The sequence below is a fragment of the Triturus cristatus genome, chromosome 1_2, assembly GCF_964204655.1.
Source record: "Triturus cristatus chromosome 1_2, aTriCri1.1, whole genome shotgun sequence".
Lineage (NCBI taxonomy): Eukaryota > Metazoa > Chordata > Amphibia > Caudata > Salamandridae > Triturus > Triturus cristatus.
In genome coordinates this window covers 1,007,113,399-1,007,140,340 of record NC_140580.1, presented here as the reverse complement: position 1 = coordinate 1,007,140,340, position 26,942 = coordinate 1,007,113,399, and the positions used below count along the sequence as shown (strand labels likewise).

At 50.8% G+C, this 26,942-nt stretch overlaps 1 protein-coding gene across 10 annotated transcripts in view; it reads right to left on the bottom strand.

Annotated features, from left to right (window-relative positions):
- Positions 1-26,942, bottom strand: part of EHMT1 (euchromatic histone lysine methyltransferase 1) — a 1,124,912-nt gene that overhangs the window by 101,042 nt on the left and 996,928 nt on the right. For all 10 annotated transcript variants that reach the window (XM_085611576.1, XM_085611658.1, XM_085611650.1 and 7 more), the window contains one exon: positions 14,414-14,492. In XM_085611576.1, the coding sequence (XP_085467702.1) occupies positions 14,414-14,492 (79 nt within the window). The remainder of the gene's footprint in view (positions 1-14,413; positions 14,493-26,942) is intronic.

Here is a 26,942-nt window from a genome sequence, read left to right as displayed (position 1 = left end):
ATTTCCTGTAAAGGAATGTTTCCTAGGAAAGCCATGAACGCCCCTAACTTTCGTGTTGAGTGGGCTCGTGGGGGAATCGTTAATGTGCGTTTAGCTTTTTGATAGCAAATTTGAATACATTTAATGATCCATCTGGCTATCCCTGCTTTGGAAATGGTGTTGCCCTTGTGTTGTGGAGAAAAGGCAATGAAAAGTTGTTTTGTTTTCCTAAAGTCTTTAGTTCTGTCTATATAGTACATGAGGGCCCTCTTTACATCTAGTGTATGGAGCATTCTCTCTGCGACATTTTGTGGACTTGGAAAGAAAACAGGCAGTTCAATAGTTTGATTCATGTGGAACTGCGATATCACTTTGGGCATGAATTTGGGGTTGGTACATAGTACAACTCTGTTTGCGTGAACCTGTATGAATGGCTCTTGAATGGATAGTGCCTGGAGTTCACTAACTCTTCTTAACGGAGTGATTGCCACTAAGAAAGCTACTTTCCAGGTGAGGAATTGAATCTCACATGAATGGAGAGGTTCAAAGGGTGGACCCATTAATCTGGTGAGAACCACATTGAGGTTCCACACCGGTGCCGGTGGGTGTCTTGGGGGAATTACTCGTTTGAGTCCCTCCAAGAAGGCTTTGATGGCAGGCACTCTGAATAAAGAGAGGTGCTGCCTGTTTTGAAGATAGGCTGCTATCGCGGTTAAATGGATACGTATTGAGTTGTATGCCAGATTGCATCGGTATAGGTGTAGGAGGTAACAGATGATGTTTTGAATGGATGCGTCCAGCGGGTTAATGTCATTGTTGTTGCAGTAAATGACAAACCTCTTCCATTTAGCCGCATAGCAAGCTCTGGTAGTGGGTCTCCTGGCCTGTTTGATGATCTCCATACAGTCAGGTGGCAGGTTTAGGTAGCCAAACTCTAAGACTTCAGGAGCCAGATAGCCAGGTTCAGCTGTTGCGGATCTGGGTGCTGAATTTCGCCATGGTTCTGCGTTAAAAGTGCGGGCTTGATCCGCAGCCTTTGATGCGGCACCACGGAAAGTTCTAGAAAGGTGGTGTACCATGGTTGGCGCGCCCATGTGGGAGCAACTAGGATGAGTGTCAGTGAGTGTTGTCGCAGTTTGCGTGCCACTAGCGGTATCAATAGCGCTGGGGGAAAAGCGTACGCAAATCTGCCGGACCAGTTCATCCATATCGCATTGCCCTGTGACTGCGGATGTGGGAACCTGGCGGCAAAGCTTTGGCATTTTGCGTTTTCGTTTGTGGCGAATAGGTCTATCTCTGGATGACCCCACTGTTGGAAGTACGGTTGGGGTACTGACGGATGTAGCTCCCACTCGTGCATCTGGTGGCTGTGTCTGCTGAGCAGATCCGCCATCTGGTTGTCCTTGCCGGGGAGGGAATATGTTCCTCTGAATGGCCCACTTCCACATGCTCTGAGCCAGATGAGAACTGTGGAGAGTGTGTTCCTCCCTGCTTCTGTATGTAGTACATGGCAGTCATGTTGTCCGTCCGGATCAACACGACTTTGTTGCACAAGTGTACTTTGAATGCCTTCATGGATAGGAAGATTGCCATCAGTACCAGAACGTTGATGTGCATCTTCTTTTGTTGTGTCGTCCATAGTCCTTGCACTGTGTAAGTGAGTACATGAGCTCCCCAACCCTGGAGAGAGGCATCCGCTGTCAGTATTATTTGTGGAACAGGCTCGTGGAACGGTCGGCCCTTGCAAAGGTTTTGTGGATTCCACCAATGCAGAGAGTTGTATGCCCGACCGCTCACCAACACTAGGTCTTTTAATTGCCCGTGAGCCTGATTCCATTGACGTGCCAAGCACTGCGGGACTATGAAAATGCAGGAGGCCATCATGCCTATCAACTGCATGAACACTCGCGCAGGCAGGGAGTGTTGAGGTTTGAACTTTGAGATCAGCAGTTGCATGCTGTTGATCCTCACTAAATTTGGCTGAGCTGTGGCTGCCAGAGTATTTATGGTCGCGCCCAGGTACTGTCGTACGTGTGCGGGTTGGAGATGTGATTTTGGGTAATTTAGTGAGAATCCCAGACTGTGAAGAAGGTGAATGGTGAGGGACATGTGGCTGGCACATTGCTGGGCTGACTTTGCTTGAACAAGCCAGTCGTCCAGGTAAGGGTAGACGTGAATGTGTTGTCTCCGTAGATGTGCAGCCACCGTAGCTAGGCACTTGGTGAAAACCCTGGGTGCTGTTGTCACTCCGAAGGGGAGAACTTTGAATTGATAGTGGTGGTCCTGAATAGTGAACCTGAGATATTTCCTGTGTGATGGGTGTATGGGTATGTGGAAATACGCATCTTTGAGGTCTAGTGTGGCTAGGAAGTCTCCCTGACTGAGCAGCGGGAGAACCTGCTGTAGTATGAGCATATGGAAATGCTCTGAGAGAATGTATTGGTTGAGGGGTCTCAGGTCTAGTATAGGTCTGAGTGACCCGTCCCTTTTTGGGATTAAGAAGTACAGAGAGTACACCCCTGTCCCCTGCTGGTCGATGGGCACGACCTCTATTGCACCTTTTTGCAGCATACTTAGCACTTCCTGCTGCAATAATGCCAAGTGCTCTACGGACATAGGACGGTGCTTTGGCAGTATGTTGGGTGGAGTGGATGTTAATTCGAGACAGTAACCGTGCTGGATAATGTCCCTGACCCACCTGTCTGTGGTGATGGTTTTCCACGTGGACAGGAACCGCTGGAGTCTCCCCCCCGACAGGTGTTATGTGGTCGGGGGGGAAGGGAGAGGGCGTCACTGTTTGTTTTTGGGTGAGGACCTGGTGTTGCCGTAACCACGTCCTCTGCCCTTGGTGCTGGAGCCACGATATCCACCTCTGTTGGTTTTATCGTAGGTACTCTGTGTGTTCCCTTTAGTGTATTGCTGCTGTGACCCCTGACCTCTAGCTGCTCCTCTATTCCCGGGGCGACGAAAGGAGCCACTGCGAAACTGCTGCGTCTGCAGAGCCCCCATTGATTTCGCAGTGTCAGTGTCTTTCTTAATTTTCTCGAGGGTAGTGTCAATTTCAGGGCCAAATAAGTAGTCGGGGTTGACTGGTTGATTTAAGATGTTGTTCTGAATCTCCGGCTTGAAGCCTGAGATTCTCAACCATGCGTGTCGTCTCAACATGACGCTTGTGTTGATTGCCCTCGCCGCTGTGTCGGCAGCATCCAGGGCCACTTGATGGATGTATTGGTAAGGAGTTGTCCCTCTCTGATGAGGAGCTCCGCTGCCTCTTTATATTCATCTGGCAAATGTTGGAGTAGTGATTCTAGTGTGTCGTAGTGGGAACGATCATAACGGGCCAGGAGTGCCTGTGTGTTGGCAATGCGCCAGATGTTTGCTGCTTACGCTGCAATCCTTTTGCCGGATGTCTCCAGCACTTTGGACTCCTTGTCTGGGGAGGAGCATCACCTGTTGTCTGCGAATGGGCTCGTTTGTGAGCGTTAGCAACTACCATGGAGTCCAAAGGTAACTGACCCCTAATGTACATAGGGTCTCCGGGTGCAGGCTTGTATTTTTTTTCAATCCTGGGGTTTAGCACCCGTGCCCTGGTTGTTTCCTTAAAAATGTCTTTTGCAGGTTTGAGAACTCCTTTCAACATGGGCAGAGTTTTTACAGTTCTTTCGGAAGAGGCGAAAGTGTCCACCAAGAAGTCTTCTTCGACAGTGTCAGAATGGAGTTCTACTCCATGATTGGCAGCAGCCCCTTCTATGAGGGCATTGAAGGCAGCAGTGTCCTCTGTGGGAGATGTCTTTGTGCTGTAAAGCTGCGTGTCATGGGTATCTGGTGCGGTACCCTGGTCTGTAGGGTCATCCCATGCCTGATCTGGGTCTTGCAGATGCTCATCAGGATCGACATCCCCAGTGTAGGTGGTTTCATCCCCCATATAGTCCTCTACTGCGTCTGTCTCTGTCTCCTTATCCCAACTAGTCGACCACCCAGAGAACCTGGCTAACTGTCTCACACAAATCCACAGCTGGATGAGTGACTCATCATTAAAATTAAATGGGTCTAAGACTGAAGTGATGCTCCTGGGAAAACAATGGGCGACCATCCCCCCAACAGTCTGGCCTCACGTGTTCGGAGAAATCCCCTCCCCGAAGCGTGAAATCAAGACCCTTGGAGTATGGCTCGAACCTGAGCTCACCATGAAGACGCAAGCGGCCAAAACTGCGGGCACCTGTTTTGGGCTCATGCGCACTACCCGTAAGATTCTCCCCTTACTACCACCTGCTTCCAGGAAACTCCTTATCCAGGGACTAGTACTGTCCCGTCTGGATTATAGCAATATGGTCTACCTGGGAGCCCCAGAGGCCACCTTGACGAGACTGCAGCGGACACAGAACGCTGCGGCACGTCTGCTCATGAACCTTCCCTCGAGAGTGTCAGCAAAACCAGCCCTCAAGGCCCTGCACTGGCTCCCTGTGTGCCAAAGGGTGGAATTCAAAGCCATGTGCACGACACACAAACTGATCAACGGATCTGGCCCTGCGATCCTCAGCAGCTTGGTCACCCCCTACAAAGCATCCAGATCCCTCCGTTCGGAGAATGAGCACTTAGCCAACATCCCCAAATTCAAAAGGACACGCACAGGAGGACGACGATTCTCGGTTCAAGCGGCCACGGGATGGAACTCCCTCCCACGCACCCTCAGACTGGAATCCAGTTACCTGGTTTTTCGCAAAAAACTGAAAACGCACCTATTCCCGAAATAAATGTCCCTCCTCCCTTCCCTTCCCTCAATGGATAACAACCTTCTTACAGCGCGGGGATGCCCTTGGGTCACCAGGCGCTATACAAATCGCTAAATAAATAAATAAATAAAAGGACTGGGGATCCTGATGGGAGGGTTGTAAGCGTTCATGAAGCACTGGCTCCGACCCTGCTGGCAATTTGTGCTTGAGAGGGATTCTGTAGGAGTCCAATCCCCTCTCTGGCGTGATTTTCCGCTTGCGGAGCATCAGTCTGCCAGTGTTGGCGTCGATGAATTGTGGCTGTGAAGGCTCAAGGTCTGTGTGTCCAGGAGACGGGGACTGTGTCTGGCGGACACGTGTCCGGATCTCGAACATCTTCGGCGCCGTGGACGGCGGCAAGCCAAACGTGATGTTGGTTGGCGCCGAGAGTACTTTCGGAGCCTTGTGCGTGTTGGGGCCCGACGTGGATCGGAGGGCTGCCCGTTCCCTGATGCGTTGCAATGATGCCGCGACCTGCTGCACGGAGAACGCCGAAGGCTCTTTGGAACCGGTCGGCACCTTGGAGGTAGGCGTCGACTGCTTTGGAGCCATGGGGTCATCGATCCGAAGAGAGGTATCGACGGTCGTTGGAGTCGACGACTTGGCGGGCGCCGCTGTCTTCGACGTCGACGCAGATGGAGCGGCCACTTTGACGTCGGTGGTCGTGGCCGACGGCTTCGGTGCCAGAGGCCGAGGCGCTTTGTGGGGACCGAGGGCCTTTTTCTTCGGGTCGGCAACGATATCCGCTGCAGTGAGCTCGGCGCGAAATCCCTTTTACTGCGTTCGGGGCCGATGGCCTTTGCTGGCGTCGAAGGAGTGGAGGGCTTCGAGGCCTTCGAGCCGATTACAGCCAGTTTCACTTTTGGTTTCGATGGAACTGGAGCGACGATTGGTTTCGGTTTCGCTGAAGGGAATCCAGTCGTTTTCGTTAATAATGGCTCGTGCTGAATGTTCGAGGCCGGGCCGAAAAACTTTGAGATTGATCTCGGGTAAGGCCCGGAGGCGATCCCTCGACCTGAGCCTTATGATGATGCATTTTGTCAGCCTCCGTATCAACGGGTGGGCCTAGCTCCTCGCTAGAGCTATCTTCTTCGGCCCTAAAGGCCTCTTCGTAGTCTCTTACCTCGTCGATGACTTCTTCCCTTTGAAAAAGCACCTCATCGTCATCTTCCGATCGGGAGTCATGTTCGGAAGCGGGGCTGGAGTCTACTTCTTCCACGCTCTCGGCGTCCTCGTCGCTGAAGACGTTGGCAGGGGCAGGCGCCGATTGCTGCGCTTCTAATCTCGCCGCCCGTCGATTCCGGAGAGCCTTCTTCGATCGGAATCAGGCACAGGCCATACATTTCGACTCATCGTGATCCGGTGAGAGACATTTGTTGCATACCGGGTGGACGTCGATGTGTGGGTATTTTGCGTGGCATAAAGGACACCGTTTGAATGGAGTCCTCGATTCCATCGTCGATGGAAGTTCGATGTTCGGACCAAACGGATCCGAAAAGCTGGAAGAAGGTTCTAAAGTACTAAAGAAACTAGTCGATACCGAACGGGAACAGTACCAACGATAACTAAAGGCCTTTTGACCTTAATCTGAATATTCCTAACTTGAGCTAAGATAAGCACATCCGAACCCAATGGCGGAAAAAAACAATCTAAGGATGGAGAGGATGCCCATGCGCACTGTGGTCCAGGGGAGGAGTCACCGTTCTCGTGATACTTCGAAGACTCTTCCAGGACAACAACGTGCAAACATCCGGACCCAACACTAGGCGGCGATCTATGCACAGATATGAATTCAGCAGCCCACATGCCTCGAACTCAAGAGCTTTGCACAGCCCCCCTCTACTTCCCCCCAGCTTGAACGCATATGCGCACAGATCACAGCATAAACACAGAAAGGTTAATGGGAGGCTGTATCGCACCTGTGCTAGACTGATTTGCAGATTAACCCATGTGAGGGCCCACCTGGATTATTACAGCCACTTTTGGAGATAAAGAGGACTGACTTGTGTTATCCTTGTGGAACATACCCTTTAAAATAAATGTAATTCCTAGGTGTCTTAACTTCACCAAAATCGAACTTCCATAACTTCAGTTCGGAGAAGCCTTGACTATTTCAAAAGGCATTGGCAAACCAATAGGTCTGGTCTTGGCAAACTGGATAAAAGGGGAGGTTTTTTTTTTCCTTCTGTTATTGTAAGCATATGAAAAAGGGGGAAAAAAGGAAAACAATGCTGACAATACATGACCACTGCATGTCATTTTAATAGAACAGATTGGGTGATTCCTAGTGTATTTGTGTACAAACTCTTACCCATACCCTCAGTACTCTACAGACTAAACAAACAAGTTACTTACCTTCGGTAATAATCTTTGTGGAGGATACTTTAACCACTGATTCCTCACCTTTTGAATAGTTGTAGAAAACTGGCTCTATATATACTATACCAAAATGAGGTATAGTGAGCTCAGAGTCCAGTGGAAACCCAAAGGTAGGCAGAGGTAAAAGTAGATAGCACCTTACTCTCAATTTATGGTAGTGTGGGTGAGCAGAAAGGCTTTATCAAAGGGTAGTTTTAAGCATTTGTTGTACACAATCAGAAAATGTCACACACTCAAAGACTAAACTCAGAGCAATTTGATTTGTATAAAAATACTATTTAGTTGTATTTATTTACTAGAACCAAGCAAGCCTGGCACAGGTAAGTGGATATGGTACTTTTCAAGGCAGGTTATACAATACAAGCAAGCTGAATGAAAATTACTTTGTTACAAGCTTGTAGATGCTTTCAATACAGTGAAAATTACTGTTAGATTACTATGAATTACTTGCAGATTCTTTCTGGATTACTTTTTCTACCGAGTGTAGTACACCTAGATATCACACTGGGACAGTTACAAGAGAAAAGGTAAGTAAGCAATTTATAGTTCTTTGCAGTTTTTCAAAGTTCCATACAAACCCAACTCCACACTTAGAACATTCTTCAAGGAAAAACAGTCAATGTATTCCTATGGAGAGAAATGAAGTTATCGGTTAACAGGTAAGTACTTTGTTGTGGGAGTTGGTATTCTGGGGTTAGAACCAGGGTTCCCCCAGGGTCAAGGATGCACTCTAAAAAAACCCTTACAACACTTGGGCGGCCGGGTGCAGCGTGCTGAGGCCCAATGTTATCCAATGGGGAATGGGGGGACTCCGCTTGGTGGCTGCTCATGCGTAGGCCACAAGGTTGTGGGAGGAAAGCTCCTGGGGCTGCTCATGAGTAGGCCACAAGGTTGTGGGAGGAAAGCTCCTGGGGTTTAGCACAGGGCAAAGGGGGATCCAATTTAGCACCCAAGGTACACCAGCAGGGGTGGCTGGGTGCAGGGTGCCGGTTCGATGTTGGGTGCCCTGTTTATTTTAATGGGGATTCTCAAGTTTCAACAAAGACTGCAGGCTCGGGGACGAAGATTTTCTGGAGGTGACCACAAGTTGGAGAGGTAAGTTGGGGTGCCTGGACATTACCTGGACACCGTGGGTTGGGCCACCCAAGGCCGTGGGAGTTCGGCTGCAGGGCTGTGTTTAGACATTGGGTTTTCCGCGGTCGGGGGATCCTCCAGAAAGAGGCTGCAGGCTTTGCAGGGAGATTCGAGCAGGTCAGGGTCACCAGGGAGACCTCCACGTAGTGTTGGAGCACTCCAACTCGGGCCGTGGGCATCGGGGGCAGACTTGCGGATTTGGCCAGAGTCAGAGTCTCTGGGTGAGCAAATCCGGTGCTCACTGAAGACAGTGTATTTTCTGTGAAAGGCAGGGCAGGTCCTCAGGGATCTTGAGGTTGCTGGCTGCAAGACACAGCAGGATTTCGCTTCTGCAGGTTCGAGGTGGGGACAGGCTGGTAGGTCTGGGGCCAAGTCAGTGGACATCCTCCTCTTCTTAGCTTTAGCACAGCTTCTTCAGTCCTTCTTCCTTTCTTCTTGGTTGTTTCTTGTCTGAGGAGGCAAGGTTCAGGGGTGCCGCTAAATACTAGATTTAGAGGCGTTACAGGTAGGTAATGTTTGGGACCAATGGGTCCCTTCCTAGGGGTGAGCACACCCCTGATCATCCCACCCTCCAGTGAGAGGGGAAGCATATGCCTCACTCTGGTTGGCTGGCTCCCACCATCTGCTAGATGGCGGTGACAGAGTTGTGCTTCACCTCACATCCCCACCTGAGGGGTGGGGTTGGCAAAGGTGGGCACACCTCCCTTCCTCATCTGATTTTCCCGACGATTCTCGCACCCAAAGTGAGAGTCAGAATCGGTGGGGGTCAGTTGCTGAAAGCAGCAAAAGGCCTGGGGAAGCTCAAAAAGGCGGCAAGCCTTTGAAGTTTCCCCTTCATGGACCCTGCCTATCCTGTGGGAGGAGGCTTGGCACCTTGTCCCAGGATGTGCATTGGTTCAGACCCCGAGAGCAGCAGGCTCTCGACCCAGGGGTCCAGAAACATGTCTGGTGGTGGCTGCCGGTAAACAGCCACTCAGCCTGGACACTAGTGTTACGTCGTTTTTCAGGGGGAATCTCTAAGATGCCATATGTGTGCATTTTTCATTAAATCCCACACTGGCATCAGTGTGGGTTTAATGTGCTGAGAAGTTTGATACCAAACTTACCAGTTTTCAGTAAAGCCATTATGGTGCTGTGAAGTTCGTAATGACAAACTCCCATTACCATATGCTCTTAATGGAATTACTGCACTTACAATGTCTAAGAATTGGCTTAGAGACTGTAGGGGCACAGGGCACATGCACCTGTACCCTCAACACTGGTATAGTGACCACCCAGCACCCCCTTCTCAACCACTCTGCAAACGCGGCCACAACTTAAAGAAACATAGAAATTCACTGAAAAAAACAAAGGATACATGGACGTTTTAGTTAGGAAATAGCATAAAAAAAACTTTGAAATTCACAGGAAAAAACAAAGGTTCCAAGAACATTATAGTTCGACTCAGGATTCACTAATAAAAAAACCTGTGAAATTCAGCCGTTATAGTTAGTGAGATACTATAACTTGCGTCCCCGCAATGCACTGCTTACGACCTCACATATTACATCACTCATTACGGTCAGTGACTCATGACATCTCAAAGGATACCTACAACTGGTAGAAGCACCAATGATGTCCTGGTCTTACCTACAATCTTACCCCTTAATTGGGAAGAACTAAGATCCACGTTATCCTGAGCCATTTGAATTCCCAAGTGTCCAGCCAGGGGCCCTTTGAGTGCCAGTGACAAGAAGTTCCTTTTCAAAAAGGGACCCAATATCCTCTTGAAAATTATACAGTAGGCCATCCTCGCAACCAACATAATGTAATCCTGAAACTCCTTGTTGACATGTTCCTAGGCTACTTTGACCTCCAACAAACGTAGGGTCCTTAACTTGAGACTTATGGAATTCCTCCCAGGTAGGACTACCAGTAGCATTGGCAGTGATTCAGACTCCAACACCTGATCTGCTTCGGATATCTCCCTTTCCTCTCTGTCTAAAGAAGAGACAGTGGATCTCATGCCCTGTATTTTTTCGGTCTGCCTTAATTCGCTGACTACCTTGTTCCGGTCTCTGCAAATCAAGAATGGTTCCAGCCTGACCCCGACACTGGCATGTAGCCTCTGCTTTGGTCAATACAGCACGTTGTCCAAGTCATAAGCTTCTGGTCCTGGTACTAATCCAGGGGAAATCATATTATTACCCAAGAAGCATCCAGCAATGTGCATCTCTCCCATCCTTACGTCCACCATGATGGACTCAAAATTGATTTCACCTCAACTCAGGCAATCGGAAACTCCAAGTCCTCTCCGCTGGCTTCCAAGGCTGTGCCACTGGCACCAGGGAGAATCTCCATAGGTTTGAGAAACATCCTCTTAACTATAGTTCTGTGAGCTTCTGTTCTCCTCGGGGGAGGAACCTTCCTCCTATTGACACCAGCTTCTAACACAAATATCACCCTTTTTGGATGAATGTGATTTAAGGCACTTGGTACCTTTCCCAAATGGAGACAGCAACTAGATTAAGTACAACAAGGCCCTCACGATTCCCTTACCCAGTAGTCCACAAACTATGATGGGTGCCGGTGATAAAGTGTCTTTCATTTGACAGTCTCACTTGCAATGCCCCTCGTGACGAGTAAGTTACTTACCTTTAGTAATGAGGTATCTGGTAGAGACATATTCTAGTTGTAGATTCCTTACCTTAAATTTGCCCCAGGCGTCAGACTGTATCCTTCAATAGCAGTACCCTGCGCATAGGTAGGTGGCGCCGGCCGGCTCTGTGTCCGTCCGGTGCCGGAAATTAAGTTGTGTGATGTACATAGATACCCCCGGGCATGCTCACATCAGTACTTAACACTACTTTCCATGCCAGAAGCACAGACCCATGGTGCGTCAAACCTAGGGCCCTTTAAGGGAGCCCCAATCTCTAGAAATCAGTTAGCGGGGAGGATGGGTGGGCGGTAAGGAATCTACAACTAAAATATGTCTCTACAAGATACATCGTTACAGAAGGGAAGTAACTTACTCATCTGATAGAGACTTCTAGTTATAGATTCCTTACCTTAGAATAAATACCCCAGCAATAGCACCCCCGGAGAAGGGTCTGTGAACCAATATCACATGAGGCAGTCCTGGAGGACCGAACGGGCAAAGTTCCTGTCCCTCCAGACTTGGCTGTCCAGGCAGTAATGTCTGGTAAACATCTGCAGGTATGCCCACGTTGCCGCCTGACCGATATCCAGGACTGGGACTCCACGTCCTAACACAGTGATTTCCGCAGCTGCTCTAGTAGAGTGAGCACGTAACCCCACAGAAGTTTACTTTGCCAATACGTAGCACAATTTATCGCAGACAACGCATCCAGTGAGGGTCTTTTTCTGCACTGCCTGACATTTCTTGGCAACCACATAGCCAATGAAGAGTTGAACTTCTACCAAGAAGTCTTTGGCACGATCAAGATCGAAAGACAACGCACATTTTGGGTCCAGGTGGTGGAGTCTCCTTCAAGGGATGCAGTGGCAGGTAAAAGGTGGGCAGAGTAATGGGCTGTCCCACATGAAAGGGCATGAACACTTTAGGGAGGAACAAAGCTTTAGTTCAAAGTACTACTTTATCTGGATGGACAGATAGAGAAGCTTAGAAGACAGAGCCTGTAGCTCGCTAACTCTGCGGGAAGAGGTGGTGGCAATTAAGAAAGCAGACTTAAGGGTTAGAAGCCTAACAGAGCAATCATGAAGAGGCTCGAAGAGAGCACACATAAGAAAAGTCAAACCCATATTTAAATCCCATTAAGGCACTATGAAAGGAGACAGAGGAAACAAGCGATTAAGACCCTTAATAAGCATATTGACAATGGGAGATTTGAACAAAGAGGGCTGATCTGGAAGGCTCAGAAAGGCAGAGATAGCTGAAAGATAACCCTTAAGATGCCCGAAGCAGAACCATGCTGCCTGCTGGGCCAAAGAAAGTAGGTACAATACAATCTACGAAAGAGGACGCCTACGTCACCTACCGACGCGCAGGGGTACTGCTAATGAAAAATCTCTGGATCCCAACGAACATCTGGGGGAAATTCTAAGGTAAGGAATCTACAACTAGAAGTATCTATCAGATACTTAAAATAAGCTAGCACTTTGGGCTTGAAAGAACTTCCCTGTCCTTCCTCTACATTTATTTGCTCCAGACTTTGAATCCAATTCACTGTCTGCATTTATCCCCCATTGAAACCTTGGGATTTGCCCTGGCACTTACTCTCCAGTTGGGGTCCAGTCTGTGGAGAGTTCCTCTCCTCCACTGGCTTAGAGCCACAATGCTCCACCCCTTTCTTAAACCTGCTGGCTATCTACTTATTAGCCAACACTGCAATTTTCTGGATTCTTTTCTAAAAGACCAGTCGGTAGTGCCTGAGTGTGGGGGAAGAACAATTCTCCAGGAGTCTCTCTCACTCACTCATAGTAAATGGCTAAGAGGATAAAAATTCTTGAACTTCATACCTCTTAGCCAGTCACTCCAATCGCGCAACATTCCTGAATGTGTCTCAAATGGTCCACCATCTGCTTTCTTGCCATCCTTAAACCTTTGTAGGTATTGAACTGGCTTCATGCCAAATCTTCTGAACATAGCTGCTTTCACCAGCTCATAAATCATTCGCTCAGCGACCGGCATTATTTCAATGTCTGGAGTCCTTGCCATGGGCGACACACTCATGAGAGTGGCTGCCTTAGACTCATCATCCAAAGACTGAGCAATCTCAAAACTCAGAACCCATTCCAAAATATTTTGTCCCACCACATACATATGCATAAGCTCTTTTAAAACCTTGGCAGGAAAGCCTATAGAGCTGTTTCTCAAATCACTTTTCTCAGATATAGTTAAGAGTAATTTAAGCTTGTCTGTCTTTAAAGTAAATCTCGCTCTCCGCCATTTCCAGCCTTTCCCGCACATAATGCTCCCACTTTCACTCTTCATGGGAACACTCTCCCAGTTTCTCATCCTACTTACCTCTCATTCCTGGTGAACTGGAATTTACTTCTTCCTCTCAAACTTCCTAGGCCTCTCCTCTTCCTTAACTATAGCATTCTGGAGAGCCAAACATAAGTTCAGGATCACAGCTAAACTTAAACCTTCCAAGGGAAACACTCATGGAGTTGGCAACAATGGTAACCTAGGAATCGGTGGCAGTGACTCTCTTGGAAAATTGGTGGAAAGCAAATTATGGCATATACACTGGGTGTGCCTGTGCCACTGCGCTATGGAAGCCTACAGCACTCCCTCCTTGGGTTACTAACATGTTATCGTTCCCAAAGTCTACCTCAATGTTTTCCTGCTCCTCCAGTTACTCTAATAGGTTTATAATCTAATCCCCAACTCTCAGGCCTAAACAGGTAAAGGTGCAGCTACTCTATCTCTTTATCACACATTATGTCAGGCGAGACAGCTAGGATTAATAAAGTACTGAAACACTTTGGGATACTTTTAGTTACAGGAGGAAGAAATATGAATGCTCAATTATATAATTCAAAGAAACAGTGCTGACTGGGTGTGTCCGAGTAATCTATGGAAAATGCGAGCACAGCAACTTGATAGTTGATGTTCTCATCTCTTTTGAGCAGAGAAACTTCAGGAACAGCAACTAGACAATAAAGCAATTACATGTGCAAAGAATCAAAGAGCATCACAGCTCTTCTTATCTCACGGACAGCACCAAACGTTTTCTAACCAGTGTTTACAAAACGAGAAAAAGTCAAAGGAACAAAAGGTGAAATGGTTGTCAGTTACTGAAGGGAATGTAGTTTAGCCATCTCAACTTTGTTATTCAATGGTAGGAAATACTCAGAAATAAAGCCAAGAGCATATTCCACAAGAAAAAAGGAATAAACATTAGTATAAATGTTCACTGTATCAATTATTAAAATACAACAGACCAGCATAGACAGAGCCTTTTGGCAACAGTATTTAAAGAAAGTTCGGAAAATGAAATTCAATAGGTTTCCTTTTTGTTATTTATCTCATCTCTGGAAATGATCTTTCCCAAATAATTGTGCTTTCATCTCAATTTGATACACTGTTTCGCTCACAAGTTCCACAAATCAACAGGGAGTTAAATCTGAATTAGGACATTATCTGGCTATGGATCAACTGTTCTTATCTGGAGGCGCCCTACCTTGTTGTCAAGGTCGAAGAGGTAAGAATCTTCCTCACGGACGTCTGCTTCTGTATCAGAAATCATCTCTCCAACATACCTGGAACATTAGACATAAAAACTAAACACTTAGATAACGCTCACTTTCTTTGATTCAAATTATTCAGCTCATGTCTCATCATACACTGTGTGAAGAAATGGAGTGTATTATATGGTGTGGCCAAGAGACCTCACCGTGTAATACACTTACCAGGCCCTGTAGGGTTAGAAGGTTTCATTTGTCAAATCTTCAGGTTAACCCTGGATAGCTGTGGATCTGAGCAGCAAAGCTTAAACAAAGGAACAAGTGAAAAGCATTTAAACAGCACTAATACAACTGAAGAAGAAATCAACACATCATCAAGGAAATCCAAAGCCAATTTATAAAACTTAAGTTGATTGTTATATATTTTTAGATACCACAACGAAAAAGATCCACCGGAGGGTTTCAGAGATATAGATTTTATAGGTATGGTAAATCAAAGCATTTCCACTATCGTGAACAAACACTGAAAAATTAAACAGAATGTGACAATCAGAAACTTTTTCAGCAAAAAGTTGGGCTAGTTGTAATGTGGTTACTTCGAGTCACTTTAGGTGACCAACTCCAGTATGGAACCAGTCAGCAGGAACAGCAAGGCCCTCAGAAAAAGTTACCACCACAGGAGAAGCAGTCTTCAAGCAGGTCCAGAAGCTTTATCCTCAGTCCAATAAATTCCTATAGAGTGGTCCTGGTGCGGAGAATACAGGATGCTGATGGATAATGTGGCTGCGACGCGGGTCTTCCTGTAGGTACTCCTCGGTCCATGAAGGTTAAGGAGGGGTATTGGGCACAGGTTTCAACGTCCCACGAGGTCTTCTCTGGACTGGCCGAAGTCCAGTCAGAACTGGACTACAAGTCGTGCAGAGTAGCAGACACAGCTAAATCCTTCTCCAGGTTCTAGCTTGGCTTCTGGGCATCCAAGCTATACTCTGGAGACTCTCCTGGGTCCAGCAGACTCAGTGTACCTTCTGAGCATCGGGCCTAGTCCCTTGTCCTGCATGATGGCAGGGAGCGGCAATCTGACCTTCCACTCGCCCTTAGGAGGCTTCTTCAGCTGTTGTCTCTCTGTGCTGCGAACAGGAGGCCAGTCTGTTGGCTCTGAAGTCTCTTGGCTTTGGCTGGACTCTAGAGACAACTTCTCATTGATAAGGACATAGCAGGCACAGTCCCTTTTCTTTGCTAGCCACCAAGTGCAGCAGGTTCAGCCAATGCCAGTGCAGCCTCGCTTCACTGGGAACTTGGTGCAGAAGAGCAGTCCCCCTTCCAGTTCAGTCGAGTTCTTAATGTCAGAGTTGCCTTATTAATGCACAGAAAGTGCTCTCAGGGTAGACACGGTCAGTGGCAAATGGGCTAATAGGTTCCCTCCCTCCTAAAGAACACTTCCCGGGAAGTGTGGAATATGACTATCCCAAGGTGCATCTTTCTGCCCACTCCAAACATGGTAGAACCTCTACCTCTGTGTCCAGAGCTCCCTAGCCCAACTCAAAGGTGTGGCTACCAAGGGAGCTACATGCCCCTCGACAATCAGATTAACGCACAAGTTACTACTTGTGTAATGATGTATCTATAAGAGACATTAGTTAGTGAGAGATTCCTTACCTTAGAATATCCCCTGGCGTCAGACTGGATCCGGAAAGTTTTGCTAGCAGTACACCTGCGCGTCAGTAGGTGGCGTCCTGCGGCTCCGTGTCCGTCGCTGGCGTCGTAAGCGCCGAGATGACGTCACGGAGACTACTTAGGTTCTACCCATGCGCGCTGACATCCGTTCTGTACACGATTTTCCGAGCCAGGAACGCAGAGCCATGCAAGAAACTGACCACTGGTGCCATATAACTAGGGCCCTGAAAGGGAGATGACCTTAACCCTAGAATCAGTTCGCAGAACGGGGCGAATGGGTGGGGCGGTAAGGAATCTATCACTAACTATTGTCTCTCACAGATATATCGTTACACAAGTAGTAACTTGTGCATCTGAAAGGGACACGTTAGTGATAGATTCCTTACCTTAGAATAGATACCCCAGCAATACCAACCCCGGTGGAGGGTCTGCGAACAGATCACACCAGAAAGTCACGGAGAACAGAACTGCCAAAGAAGCTGTCTCTCCGGAACTGACGAACAAGTTACTTACCTTCGGTAACGATGTATCTGTAAGAAACATTAGTTAGTTAGATTCCTCACCTTAGAATATCCCCAGGCGTCAGACTGGATCCGGAAGATTTTTCGTCAGCAATACCCCTTGCGCGTCGCTAGGCGTCGTCTGCGGCTCTGCGTCCGTCGTCGGCGTCGTGCGCAGGAATGACGTCGGAGTACTTAGACGCCGCCCTTGCGCGCTGACGTCAGTTCTTGTACATAGCTTTCAGCGCCAGGAACGCAGAGCCATGCAAAGACCGACACTGGTGCCAAAAAATAAAATCTAGGGGCCTGAAAAGGATAACCTTAACCCTAGATATCAGTTCGCAGAACGGGGAGGATGGGTGGGTCGGTGAGGAATCTAACTAACTAATGTTTCTTACAGATACATCGTTACCGAAGGTAAGTAACTTGTTCATCTGAAAGAAACACGTTAGTTAGATTCCTCACCTTAGAATAGATACCCAAGCAATACCATCCCCGGTGGTGGGTCTGCGAACCAAGATCACACCAGAAAGTCCTGGAGGACAGAACGGCCAAAGAAGCCATCCCTCCGGACTTGGCTGTCAAGGCAATAATGTCTGGCAAACGTATGTAGCGAAGCCCACGTCGCAGCCTGACAGATGTCTTGCAAAGGGACACCCCGTCCCAAAGCAGTAGTAGCCGCTGTGGCCCGAGTAGAATGGGCGCGCAGCCCAACAGGAGGGTCCTTTTTTGCCAAGGAGTGACAAATTTTGATGCACAAAACGACCCACCGAGAGATGGTCAGTTTGTGCACAGCTTTCCCCTTCTTAGCACCCACGTATCCAACGAAAAGTTGGTCGTCCACCCGGAACTGCTTTGTGCGGTCCAGATAAAAGGAGAGCGCACGTTTTGGGTCCAGACGGTGGAGCCTCTCTTCCTCTTTGGAAGGATGCGGAGGCGGAAAGAAGGGGGACAAGGTGACAGACTGCCCAAGATGAAATGGAGTCACCACTTTCGGAAGAAAGGAGGGACGAGGCCGAAGGACAACCTTGTCCGGATGAACAGAGAGAAAAGGAGGCTTTGAAGATAAAGCCTGGAGCTCACTCACCCGTCTAGCCGAGGTGATGGCTACCAGAAAAGCAGTCTTAAGCGTCAGCAGACGAAGAGGACAATTATGAAGAGGCTCAAAGGTAGCGCACATTAGAAATGTGAGAACAAGATTCAAGTCCCACTGAGGCATTACAAAAGGGACAGGAGGGAGCGTGTGAGTAATGCCCTTTAGAAAGCGTGTAACTACAGGGGACTTGAAAAGAGAAGGCTGATCAGGAAGCCGCAAGAAGGTAGAGATGGCAGCAAGATAACCTTTCAGGGTGCCCAGGGCAGAGCCCTGCCGAGCCAAAGAAAGAAGAAACAGTAGAACCTCAGAAAGAGGGGCGGAAAGGGGATCCACAGCCTTTGCTGTGCACCATGCCCCAAATTTGTTCCACCGGCAGGCGTATACCGTCTTTGTGGAGGGACGCCTAGCTGCCAGAATGATATCACAGACTTCAGGAGGCAAGTCAAATGGCATCAACTGCCGCCGCTCAATCTCCACGCATGGAGGTGGAGGCTGGACAGGTTCGGGTGGAGGACCGTCCCCTGCTGCTGCGACAGAAGATCCTCCCGAAGGGGCAGACGTATCGGAGGATCGGTCAACATACTGAGTAGCTCGGGATACCAGTACCTTTGTGCCCAATCCGGAGCCACCAAGATGACTTGGGCCCGGTCGCGCCTGATCTTCTTCAGCACTCTGGGCAGAAGTGGTATAGGCGGAAAGGCGTACAACAGACCGCAACTCCACTCGTGACGAAAAGCGTCGCCGAGCGAGTGCCGCCTTGGAAATTCCAACGCGCAGAACTGCTGACATTGCGCGTTATCTTCGGTGGCGAATAGATCTAACCAAGGCTCTCCCCACTGCTGAAAGAGACCTTGCGCCACTTCGGAGTTCAGACGCCATTCGTGATCCATCATGCACCGGCGGCTGAGTTCGTCTGCTCTGGCGTTCAGAGAGCCCGCCAGATGTTGAACCACTAGGGTGACGTCCTGGTGTTCCAGCCACGTCCAGAGGTGCAGAGCCTCCTGACAAAGGGTCCACGACCCCACCCCGCCCTGTTTGTTGCAATACCACATGGCGGTGGTGTTGTCCGTGAACACCTGCACGACACTTCCCCTGACAGAGGGAAGGAAGGCTTTCAGTGCAAGTCGGATCGCTCTCAACTCCAACAGGTTGATGTGGAGACGAGACTCCGCCGGAGACCAGAGGCCTCTGATCTCCACCTCTCCCATATGGCCACCCCATCCCAGGAGGGACGCATCCGTCACTACGACATGCTCCGGTTGGGGAAGGGAGAGGCTCTTGCCCTTGACCCACTCGCGGTCCGTGAGCCACCACTGCAACTGCTGCGCAGTGCCCTCCGAGATCAAGACATGGTCGGACAGGTTGCCGAGATGCTGGGCCCACTGAAACTTCAGGTCCCACTGCAGAGCCCGCATGCGCCGCCTGGCGTGATGCACTAGTAGGATGCAGGAGGCCATCAGCCCCAGAAGCCGCAACACTAGCCTGACCGAAACCCAGGATAGAGGCCGAAAGATGGGCATCAGGGCCTGAATATCCCGGACCCGCTGTTCCGGCGGATAGACCCGGAACTGCGCCGAATCGAGAACCGCTCCGATGAAGAGGAGCTTCTGAGAGGGACTCAGGTGTGACTTCGGCACGTTGATGGAAAATCCCAGCAAATGCAGGAGATCCGCCGTAGTCTGGAGGTGGGAAACGACTGTCTGGGGCGAGCCCGCCTTCAACAACCAGTCGTCGAGATAGGGGAAGACTGGAACCCCTGATCTGCGCAGATGAGCTGCGACCACCGCCATCACTTTCGTGAACACCCGAGGGGCACTGGTGAGGCCGAAGGGGAGCACGGTGAACTGAAAGTGCTCTTGGCCCACCGTGAACCGCAGGTAACGCCGGTGGGCCGGCAGGACGGGGATGTGGAAATATGCGTCCTGCAAGTCCAACGCTACCATCCAGTCTCCAGGGTCTAGTGCAGCTAGAACCTTAGCCAAAGTTAACATCTTGAACCTTTCCTTCCGGAGGAAGGCATTGACGTTCCGGAGGTCCAAGATAGGGCGTAGGCCCCCTTTGCCCTTCTTGGGAACCAGAAAATAGTGGGAATAACAACCACGACCTACTTCTGGGCTCGGAACGCGCTCGACGGCCCCCTTGGCCAAGAGGGCCGAAACTTCCTCGTGGAGAAGATTCAAATGATCCCCCGAGATACGGTGGTGCTGCGGTGGCATGGCTGGAGGGGTCGTCTCGAAGGGGAGGGAGTAGCCCCTTCGGACGATTTGCAGCACCCACCTGTCCGATGTGATGGACCGCCAGTGGAGCAGGTGATGGCGAACTCTGCCGCCCACTGGCGTGGAATGGGCCTGAAAGCTCGGACTAGGAAGGCTTTGAGGCGGATGCTGCCGGGGTGGATGTGGGCTGACCTCGTCGTCCTCCAGAACCGCCTCGGCGGAAACCACGTCCGCGACCGCGCGCAGGTTGGTTCTGCGGCTGGTGGCTAGGCGTACGTGAGGAGGCACCCCTTCCTTGGTCACGAAAGGGGCGAAAAGCGGAAGTTTGCGACTGCGGGGCCGAGAGGCCCAAGGACTTGGCCGTAGCCCGGGAGTCCTTAAAGCGATTCAGCGCACTGTCCGCTTTCTCGCCGAAAAGGCGAGTGCCATCAAAGGGCATGTCCATGAGGGTGCTCTGGACATCGCCCGAAAAGGACGTGGACCGCAGCCAGGCGTGACGTCTAAGCGCCACTGAGGTAGAAATCGCCCTACCCAGCGAGTCCGTAGTGTCAAGCCCACATCGGATAGCATGTCGCGCTGCATCCCTCCCATCGGCCAGAGCCTGGGTAAGTCGTGTCTGGACCTCCTCCGGACACAGGGGCAGCACGTCCTCCACCGTATCCCACAGAGAGTGGGAATAACGGTCCAAGAGGCAGGCGGTGTTCAAAGACCGCAGGCCCAAACTAAGGGAGGAGAACAGCTTTTTGCCAAACTGCTCCAGCCTCTTGGAATCCCGGTCCGACGGAGCGGTTGGGAAGGAGGATTGGGAGGTAGAGGCCTGGATAACCAGGCTCTCGGGGGTAGGGTGTTGGGACAGAAAACTGGGGTCGCCCGGAGAAGGGCGGTGGCGCCTGGCGACGTTCCTGTCCACAGGAGGAACTGTGGAGGGCTTGGACCAGGTGCCCTGCAGAACGTCAGTGAGGGCCTCATTGAATGGCAGCAGAGGCTCAGTGGAGCTTGCTGCAGACTGAAGCACCTCAGTGAGGACGTTCGTCCTCACAGCCACGGCAGGCAGCTCGAGCCCAAGGGCTGCGGCCGCCTTGCGCAGCACCACGGAGAAAGCAGCACCCTCCTCCGAAGCCACAGTCGGAGGAGAGATGAATCCAGTGTCTGGAGAGGTATCCAGGCCACTGGCCACCCCCAGTTCATCTGCCCAGTCCAGGGACAGTTGAGCCTGAACGGCCATAGGATCCTCGGATCCCTCCCAGTTGTCCCCATCATCCGATTCCTGGTATGCAGGAGAAAGGATCGGAGCCGGGCGATAGACAAAATGTGTCTCCAGCGGCGCCGAACGCGGCGTCCATCGACGCCGTATCGGCGCCGGGCCCGGAGTGGGACTGAACCGGGGCTCGACGCCGAGCGGACACGGCGTCGGAGGTGGTACCGGTGTCGACGCCGGCAGAGGAGGCGTGACGAGGTCGACCGGCGTCGGCGGGGACTCGGGAACGGGCCCTCGGGCGCTTGCGGCGTCGAGGCCGGAGCCGTCGACGGCGCCGGAGCCACCAGCAGGCAAGGTTGCCTAGTCGGGTCCGCGTGGCCCGAAGGCGCGCCAGCGGGCGTCGACGGCGGAGCCAGGTTCCTCATGGCCGAGAGGAAGGCACTGACTTCCGCCGGCGTCGCGTCAGTCCCAGGGACCGGTGGGTATGGGGACTTGCGCGGCGCCTGCGGCTCCGCCGGAGCCGCGGGGGTGGTAACACCCTGACCCTCGCCCGAGTCGCGCGACCGGCGAGGGGAGTCCGAAGAGCGGTGTCGCCTCTTGGACTTCTTGGAGTGCTTCGACTTACCTGAAGACTTGGATCCCGACGACCGATGATGACGTCGGCTGCGGCTCCGCGACCGATCCTTGGACCTCCTCCTGGACCGGGATCGAGAGGGGCGCGGAGCCGAGTGGCGAATCTCGAGAAGCTTACGGGACCGCTCCCGTCTAGCCTTCGAGGTCAGGGCCTTGCAGTCCGAACACGACTCCGCGTCGTGGTCGAGGCCCAAGCAGTAAAGGCACCGGCGGTGATGGTCCGTAACCGACATCAAGCGGCTACAGTCAGCACAGGCTTTAAAACCAGGCATCCTACCGGCACCGGAGTCGAGACAAGATCAAAAAGGACCGAAAAAGTTAGTCAAAAAGTGACTAAAGGGGTAGCTCTCCCGGATCTGCGCTTACTGGCGCGGAAAAAAGAAGAACTGACGTCAGCGCGCGAGGGCGGTGTCTAAGTACTCCGACGACGTCATTCCGGCGCACGACGCCGATGACGGACGCGGAGCCGCAGACGACGCCTAGCGACGCGCAAGGGGTATTGCTGACGAAAAATCTTCCGGATCCAGTCTGACGCCTGGGGATATTCTAAGGTGAGGAATCTAACGAACGTGTTTCTTTCAGATTGTCAAGGCAGTATTGCTTGGTAAACGTGTGCAGCGAGGCCCACGTAGCTGCCTGACAAATGTCCTGCAAAGGAACGCCGCGTCCCAAGGCAGTAGTGGCTGCAGTTGCCCTGGTCGAATGGGCACGCAACCCCACAGGAGGCTCCTTCTTAGTCAAGGAGTAACATGCTTTGATGCACAGAACGACCCACAGCGTGATGGCCCATTTGTGTACAGCCCGACCTTTTCTGGCGCCCACGTAGCCAACAAAGAGCTGGTCATCCACCCAGAACTGCTGCATACGCTTCAGATAGAATGCGAGCGCATGTTTTGGGTCCAGACGGTGGAGCCTCTCCTCCTCCCTTGAAGGATGCGGAGGTGGAAAGAAGGTGGGCAAAGTGATGGTCTGCCTGATGCGGAAGAGCGTGACAAACTTTGGCAAGAAAGAAGGACGGGTCCTTAAAACCACCTTGTCCAGATGAACAGAAAGGAAAGGAGGCTTGGAAGAAAGAGCCTGGAGCTCACTCACTCTTCTGACAGAGGCGATAGCTACCAGGAAAGCCATCTTGAGAGTGAGAAGACGCAAAGGACAGTTATGAAGGGGATCGAAGGGAGCGCACATCAGATATGTCAGGACAAGGTTTAAGTCCCACTGAGGCATTGTGAACGGCACAGGAGGAAAAGTGTGTGTAATGCCTTTCAGGAAACGGTTAACAACCGTGGACTTAGAAAGAGAAGGCTGATTTGGAAGCCGCAAAAAGGCGGAGACGGACGAAAAATAACCTCGGATAGTGCCCAGAGCAGAGCTCTGCTGGGCCAAAGAAAGAAGGAACAGAAGGACTTCAGAAAGCGGGGCAGAAAGGGGATCCACAGCCTTAGCTGTGCACAATGCCACAAATTTGTTCCACCTGCAGGCGTATACCGTTTTAGTGGAGGGACTCCTGGCTGCCAGAATGACATCACAGACTTTGGGAGGAAGATTGAAAGCTGTCAACTGTCGCCGCTCAATCTCCACGCATGGAGGTGGAGGCTGGACAGGTTCGGGTGGAGGACTGTCCCATGCTGCTGTGACAGAAGATCCTCCCGAAGAGGCGGTTGGATCGGGGGATCGATTGCCATGCTGAGTAGCCCGGGATACCAGTATCTTCCTGCCCAATCCGGAGCCACAAGGATGACTTGGGCCCGGTCGCGCCGAATCTTCTTCAGCACTCTGGACAGAAGTGGTATAGGTGGAAAGGCGTACAACAGACCGCAACTCCACTTATGACGAAAAGCATCGCTGAGCGAGTGCCGCCTTGGAAATTCCAACGCGCAGAATGAATATGCTACTTACCAGTATGCATCTGTTCTTGGCATGTAGGGCTGCTGACATTCATATCTGTGCATAGATCGCCGCCTAGTGTTGGGTCCGGATGATTGCACATTGTTGTCCTGGAAGAGTCTTCGAAGTATCACGAGATAGGTGACTCCTCCCCTGGACCATAGTGCGCATGGGCATCCTCTCCATCCTTAGATTGTTTTTCGCCATTGTGGCAGTGATGGAGTAGATACAGTAAGTGATGACCATGCTATACAGTAATTCTGAGTGCTGCAGCCGCTACAGGCGCCGGGGAGGAGGGTGGGCGATATGAATGTCAGCAGCCCTACATGCCAAAAACAGATGCATACTGGTAAGTAGCATATTCAGTTCGAGGCACGTAGGCTGCTGAATTCATATCTGTGCATAGAATACATAGCAGTACCTCCATTAGCGGCGGCTACCCGTGCCAGCTGCAGCAGTCTGAAAAAGAGTTTTGAGAACAGCCTGTCCTACAGCTGCCTGCTGTTTTGAGTGTACATCTACACAGTAGTGTTTGGTAAATGTATGTATAGTGGACCATGTGGCTGCTCTACATATTTCCTGTAAAGGAATGTTTCCTAGGAAAGCCATGGACGCCCCTAACTTTCGTGTTGAGTGGGCTCGTGGGGGAATCGTTAATGTGCGTTTAGCTTTTTGATAGCAAATTTGAATACATTTAACGATCCATCTGGCTATACCTGCCTTGGAAATTGCGTTGCCCTTGTGTTGTGGAGAAAAGGCAACGAAAAGTTGTTTTGTTTTCCTAAAGTCCTTAGTTCTGTCTATATAGTACATGAGGGCCCTCTTTACATCTAGTGTATGGAGCATTCTCTCTGCGACATTCTGTGGATTTTGAAAGAAAACAGGCAGTTCAATAGTTTGATTCATGTGGATATCACTTTGGGCATGAATTTGGGGTTGGTACGTAGTACAACCCTGTTTGCGTGAACTTGTATGAATGGCTCTTGAATGGTTAGTGCCTGGAGTTCACTAACTCTTCTTAACGAAGTGATGGCCACTAGGAAGGCTACTTTCCAGGTGAGGAATTAAATCTCACATGAATGGAGAGGTTCAAAGGGTGGACCCATTAACCTGGTGAGGACCAAATTGAGGTTCCACACCGGTGCCGGTGGGTGTCTTGGGGGGATTACTCGTTTGAGTCCCTCTAAGAAGGCTTTGATGGCAGGCACTCTGAATAAAGAGAGGTGCTGCCTGTTTTGGAGATAGGCTGCTACAGCGGTTAAATGGATACTGTAGGAGAGTAGGGTCTGCTTTCTATGTTCACCCCCACTTTTTGCTTTTGCTTTATTGGTTTTCGACTTAGATGTGGCTGTGGGCCTGCTAATCAGACCCACAGCCCTGCTGTTCTCTCTCTAAATTGATACTATGTACTTTAGGTGCATAACCCATTTGGATAGGATCACCTTATTGGCCCCTGTACAGTGTACCTTAGGTACCCAGGGCATAGGTGTACCCTAGGCCTACCAGGGGCTGCAGCATGTATTATGCCACCCCTGGCCTGGCCTTCCATTATGACACAACTGGCTGATCACTCAGCTGGGGCAAGGTCGTGTAATCACTCCTTGCTTAGGTGTAGTATTCCTATACCTAACTTACATATAGACACATGTGTACCTATCAGCCACTCCTATGGCAGGCCTTAACAATTCTGGAGGCAGAGTGCTTGGTAACATGTGAGATGGTGCTCTAGCACGAGCTGAGCCTGTCTGCAGCTTTCTGAACCATGTCCTTATAGCTGTTCTATGATATGGCCTACCATATACTCTTAAAGTGCCTTATAATCTTAAACGGTTATGGTAACTATGGTTTGGCTTTATCAAAACATGTCGTGTAAGGTGTCTAACACTGTGGAATAATACCCCCGTACCATTTCTGGGGATAAGGATATTATCCCTCCCTTCTAGAGGGAGAAGACATGTTGTAACCTACTTACCCGGTTAAAGTTAACCAGAGCCCCAGCATCACAAAATGGATGCTGCTGCCACAGACACGAGTCTGACCTCCTGCTGCTGGGAGTGATCCCGGCAAGGGAGGCTTGGACAATAGGTTTCCTGCCTTGGGAGGTGCGAGCACCACCCCAGACAGGCCTTAGTGTATTGGGGCAGGGAGGGATGAAAAGAATGAGACATGCCTGGGGCACACAAGGTGTCCCGTGCATAGTCCAGTTCAAACCGGTGCTGGGGCACTCCAGCCCCAGTCCTGGCGCGAAACTGGACAAAGGGAACGGGGTGTAACCACCCCCCTCCCAGGTCCCACCCATAAGGCGTGACCTAGCAGGTAACCCAGCCCCCCAGATTAGTATAAGAGTGGTAGCTGGGCCCCAGGAGATTGGATTATCCTGAACCAGCAACTTGAACAGAAACTCTGGAACTTCGACATTCGACGAAAGAAGAAGACTGAAGAATCTCCCTTGTGGCCAAGGAGTGGCTACCCTGTGCAAACAGGCACCATCAAGAGACTACCCTTTGCTTTGCTGAAGTTCTACGAGGGACCGACTGCAGAGCCCGACCAGAGCCTTGACTTCCAGACTTCTCCGACCCTGATCCACATCCACAGCCGAGCTGAGATCCGTGGAGGCGACGAGAGACGTGGGACCGGCTACCTGGGAAAAGTGGCGAGTATCTTCCAGCGCAGCTTCTGAGGCACCCTCGAAGTTGTGCACCGGGGATTGAGAAACCCAACCCCAAGCACCATCTGCACCGAAGATCAGCCCCCCACACTCCACGAGTCCTGCGTGGGGCCCTTCTGCATTTTCCTGCTTGCCGCGTCTGTCCGGTTGCTTGCCCGTTGGCTGGCGGCCTTTGTGACGACACACCTTGAAATCTTCACTGCTGGTTTGGCTCCTCCAGACTGGCTCCCGCTTCTTTGCAAAAGAGAAGCACCCCAGACCTTCCTGGTCTGCACCAGAAGCAAGTCCTCCGTTCTTCGTGGGTTCCGCTTGCCAAGGCTTGGTGAGTCCTAGTTCGACTTTGACGCCGCCGACAGCAAGAGCCTCCGTGGGACAGCTCGCCTCCTGGTCGTCCTCGACGTCTCCTGGTAACCGTGGCTGCAGCGACAAGCTTCACCCTTCACCTGCAATCTTCACAACATCGCCTGGTTCCTTCCTGGTTCCACGTGGTCACTGGCTAGTGACCTTGACTCTGTCCCTTCTGCTTGCAGGTATCCTCTCTTCTTGATCCCAGCCTTGGGATCCACCGGACACTCTTCACTGACTGCCTGTCAGCAACTTTCCTTCAGGCATCCATAGAAGTCCACGACGAAACCCGACGCCAGTTCACACCTATG